This window comes from Scardinius erythrophthalmus (assembly GCF_964197995.2).
Source record: "Scardinius erythrophthalmus genome assembly, chromosome: 8".
Taxonomy (NCBI): domain Eukaryota; kingdom Metazoa; phylum Chordata; class Actinopteri; order Cypriniformes; family Leuciscidae; genus Scardinius; species Scardinius erythrophthalmus.
This window is the reverse complement of record NC_138228.1, coordinates 47,419,998-47,425,109: the sequence shown is the minus strand read 5'-3', so window position 1 is coordinate 47,425,109 and position 5,112 is coordinate 47,419,998. Positions and strand designations below refer to the sequence as shown.

The 5,112-nt window shown below is 34.8% G+C and overlaps 1 protein-coding gene across 1 annotated transcript; it reads right to left on the bottom strand.

Moving 5' to 3' along the window:
- Positions 1–531: 531 nt before the first annotated feature.
- Positions 532–4,690, bottom strand: scamp5b (secretory carrier membrane protein 5b; the record flags this gene model as incomplete). Its single annotated transcript, XM_081371903.1, has 6 exons — positions 532–717; positions 1,390–1,507; positions 1,715–1,816; positions 2,521–2,677; positions 4,473–4,592; positions 4,684–4,690. The coding sequence occupies 6 exons, from the start codon at positions 4,688–4,690 to the stop codon at positions 532–534; spliced, it is 690 nt and encodes a 229-aa protein (XP_081228029.1).
- Positions 4,691–5,112: the final 422 nt, after the last annotated feature.

The following is a 5,112-nucleotide window of genomic DNA, read 5'->3' as shown; positions in this document are numbered from 1 at the left end:
TCCTCAGACTCGACGCTCAAGCGGGTTGCCAGATTGAGAACACGCAACAGGAATGAGCGCAATTGACCATGAAAGCCGAGGAGGCATACATAAGTTGATGAGTTGATTTATCCGCGTTTTAATATGCTCTCGTTCATAGAGATTTTTTAGAGACAGAGGCTTTTAAAGTTGTGTAGAATCTGCAATTTCTGACCCAGTTTATTTGCTGGCTGCAATACGCTGTGTTTCCCACCAACTGGCAACCCGGGGTGTCGAAATACTATTGGCTGAACTGGCAGTGGGCGGAGTCACACAGACCAAAACAAAAACCGACTGACATCACGAAACGTGTACAAATAATAAGTAAAATAACTGTGTTTTTCAGAGAAACGAGTATGTGAACTCAGCATGTTTCCTAAATATCTGCAAATACATTATGGTATCTGTATGCTTTAGTAGAGTGAAAAAAGTTACACATTCAGCACCTTTAACAATGCTTTTGGGAAACACACCCCTGCTCTACTGATGACTGGTTGTGTTGGTGTTGGTGTTTCACATGGTGTTGTCGTAGGAGGGTGTGGAGTACTGTGGGGTCTGCGGGGTCTGAGGGCCCTGTAAGGACCCCAGGGCTGCCTGCTGCGCTGCCTGCTGAACGTGAGGGTTCTTCCAGGCGCCGGAGACCCACTCCTCCTGCGCTTTACTCATGCTCCCGCCACTGCCTCGGTAGAAGTTATGAACCTGCCAAACACAGAACCATGAGGATGAGCAGGACAATAATGTTGATCATCGTCAGCTTTATACGGGGGATTATTTACGCCATGGAATAAAACAATTAAATGGTGTTAAAAAAAATCCTTTTTTCTTTTTTTTTTTAAACTTGAAATTATCATTTTTACTTTTTCATTCCATGATGGAAACACAAAATATGTGAGATGTAAAAAAAATATGAGAAAAAGTCAGAATTGTGAGATGTAAAACAAATTGAGAAAACAGTCAGAATTCAGAGGAAAAAAGTCAGAATTGTAAAAGATTTTGAGGAAAAAAAAGTCAGAATTTAGAGAAAAAAGTAAGGATTGCGAGATATAAAAAAAAATGTCTGTATTATGAGATCAAAAGTCGCAATTACTTTTTTATTGTTTAATCCGTGGCGGAAACAAGCTTCCATGATAGGTCGATTATCACCAATTTTTACTGGCTTCTGATTGGCTTTTCAGACACAAATCCTAAGGTAACTCTCGCATCTAATTAACAACCACTACATGCTCCAGCCTCACACTTAATAACACATCACCCAACCAGCCCCAAGACTTCTATACACACGTCAGCTGATACAGTGAACGAGTAACGACCCGTCCCGCTGAGATACATGTGTGTGTGTGTGTGTGTGTGTGTGTGTGTGCGCATCGGTACCTTCGTGAGCGCGATGAAGCAGATAGCAGCGACTGCAGTGAACATGAGCGTGGGGATCAGCATTATGATGGAGGCAAAGATACTCGTGCCAAAGAAGGAGATGGTGCCCAACCAGCCACTGAAACACCACACACACATCATGCCATCACACACACACCATGCCATCACACACACATCATGCCATCACGGATATAACACGTGCATTAAATACAATACAGTAATAGATGCAGTATTCTAGTGCCCGCAGGCAGAGGTTTGTGTTAGCGTTCAGAATACTGATATTTGGGAATAATATGTGGATGCATTTGCACTTAAAGGGTCTTACCAAACACCCCATCCTGGAATACCAATGGCCTGAATTATAGAAATGAAAAGCTGTGCCATGAAGACGAAGAAGAATGCCATGAAGTAGAACGAGCTGTCAGTCCTGAAAAACAACACATAACTATAGTTATCTAAACCGTAAAGATAAATGTGTCATGAATCAGTTATTGATGTTATTATTATTATTTATTAAATTAATATAAATTAATAAATAATTAAATACATGCGTTATTCATTAACCATATTATAATGATGATAACCATTATTATTATTATTATTATTATTATTATTATTATTTAAATAATATTAATATATAATTTATATTTAATAAATAAATAAATTAATTAATTAATTAATTATAAATTTACCATATTACAGATAAACACATACATAACAACAGTTATCTAAACCTTAATGCATCAGTTATTATTATTATTATTATTATTATTATTTATTAAATTAATATAAATACATTTATATATAATTTGTATTTTATTAATTAAATAAATAATGGATTCATTATACATTTATAATATGATGATAATAACCATTATTATTAAAATTCTATTAAAATAAAAATGTATATTAATAACTTAATAAATAATATATATAACTGATAATAATAATAATAATAATAATAATAAATATATTGTACATATGATGATGATTATCATCAAATATTAATCAATGTCATAAAGCACAAATGATCAAAAATAATAATAAATAATGGTATATAGAAATATAATCACTTTATAAAATCTGAACAATTGAATAATTATGATGCACTAGTAGGCCGGGGATGCTCACTTGAAGGCATTGTAAATGGATCTGAACCAGCACACATATGAACAAGGGGTGAAGAGAACGACCCATATGATGGACATGCCGAAGTTCGTCACTCCTCCTCCACCGAACATCCACGCCATACAGCCGAAGAAGTTCACCAGCAGGGTGACGCCGTACACTGCACACAAGAGCACATCTCACTCCATAACTCTACGCAACTCTATGCGTTATTAGCACAGATGCAAACGATGAGTGTTTGAGAGAGAGAGCAGAAACCCTTCATTTCCCAAGAGTGTACAAGAGAATAATGCGCTATATGATGATCACACACCACTTCAGAGAGAGAGAGAGAGAGAGAGAGAGAGGGAGAGAGAGAGAGAGAGAGTGAGAGAGAGAGAGAGAGAGAGAGAGAGAGAGAGAGAGAGAGATAGAGAGAGAGAGAGAGAGAGAGAGAGAGATAGAGATAGAGAGAGAGAATGCAGCTGTCAATAGAGTAAATGCTTCATCAAGCAGAGAAACCTGGAGACCCACACTATACACATATTGCATTGCATTTGCACAAAGGTTATAATGCACATGATTATGAGCGAACTAAAGCCATAGCAGTGTCATCAATGAATGAGGCTGACAGACACTAGAAACACACAACTGTGACATGCAGTCGACTCCATGAAATCACACAAAAAACAAAATAATACTTTGTTCCATGCCATGAAAAATATTTAAAAAAAGAAATTCTTACAAAAAAAAAAGAATGATACAGTATTCTAAATAAAAACGCATGCAATTTCACTCAAAAGCAACACATAAAGAATACCTTAAGAGGGATCAGCTACAGGTAGTATCTACAGCAAGAGATGACAATAATTAATGTATATATTTACAATAATATAATGTATATATTTTTTTATAAATACTGGATCCACATCATTTCTGAAACCATCCTTATGGACCTCTGGAAGAAAATATGCTCAATGATTCCTTTAGTGCAGAGAACAAATGCATCACCAATAATGTGATTAAAATGAAAATAAAGCTTCTTTATTGGCGTCGGCGGTTCCATGGTATTTAAGGCGCACCGCAATGCATAATTAACATGATAATAAACACCTGACTTTTACATTTGGTGACATGTTTAGATTCGGATGGTAAATATCATTAATCAAAGTTAGTGTCCATCTTAATTACCATAATAGATAATCACCATATTTATAATGAAATCATCATATTTAAAAAAAATATATGATATTATTAATATAATACAATATGAAATGTATTCATTACTACTGTAAAACTTTATTACATTATTCAGTGCTTTCAGAATATTTACTTTTTTAAATAAGTTTGTTTCTGTTATCTAGAAAATTAACACATATTAACGACAGTATATTTATTGAATAAAAATCGATTATTTTATTTATCAAATACACAGTTTTTTTTTTTTGCTAAAGAGATTGTTTTAAACAAGTATTAACTAAGACAGACATTATTAAAATCTTATTGTTTTAGCTAAAGTATTTGTATCAGTTCTGTCTTTTTTTCCGTGCTGGTTTAACCCCGTGTGTCTGTGAAAGACTTCGCCACCTCTTACATTTATACCATTGTTAAACAAAACAAACACTTTTATGATTTATTTTCACACAAAATGTGTTGCTCCATCAATGCTCAAAAATAAATAATAAATAAAAATAATGATTATATATATATATATATATTCTCTGTAATCACACACTAAAGCACATTTTTCTGTGTGAACCCTATATTATTATTTTTTTCCACATGATTCTACAGACCTCCTGCAGTTCCACCTCACACCACTAGGGGACCAAGAGTGTTAAAATAACTAGCAGATCAGTCGAGTGAGTGGCTACTTTAGACATGTTCATCTGAACACTTAACTAAACTCACTCAACAGAGTATTTGTGAACTAGACCTGAATATGATCGATATGTAAGTTTGTTGTCCAGACTCACAGATCCACAGGTAGTAGAGTCTCTTGCACATGGTGCGGTGCTGGTCAGGAATCTCCTCAAAGTCCTGATGGAAACACGGCCTTAGAGGAATAAAGCCAGGCAGAGGAGGAAAGTTGTTTTCTGCAGGACAGACATAAAGCAGTGCATCAATGTGAAATACAGTTGCTTATCGTTGAGCTATTAATGTAATGAATTAGATACATGGACCTACCAGCCATTGGGAAACAGGCGACGAATATTAGTCCTTCAGAGCTGTCAATCTATCAAACCTACATAGAAGAGAAGAGAAGGGCCAAATACTGTAGGGTAATATTCTGCACATTTTCAGTTTTATTGCCCATGAAATGAACACACGTTGACCAACATTAGGGCATGTAGGGGTATAATTTAGTTATATTAAAATTATTTTAATCAAAAGCAGGGGTGGGAATCACGATAAGATATTATCATGATTCTTAAGCCACAGTACAATATTATTGCACTTTCAAACATGAGTATATTGCAATTAAATATATTATCTGCAAAATGTCCCCAAAAGAAAACTTTGTCCACATCCTTGTTTGACATTTTCCTTCCTCATATTTTAAACATATTTTATAGAAATGACAGAAGCCAAATAAACATGTTTGCACATTACAAT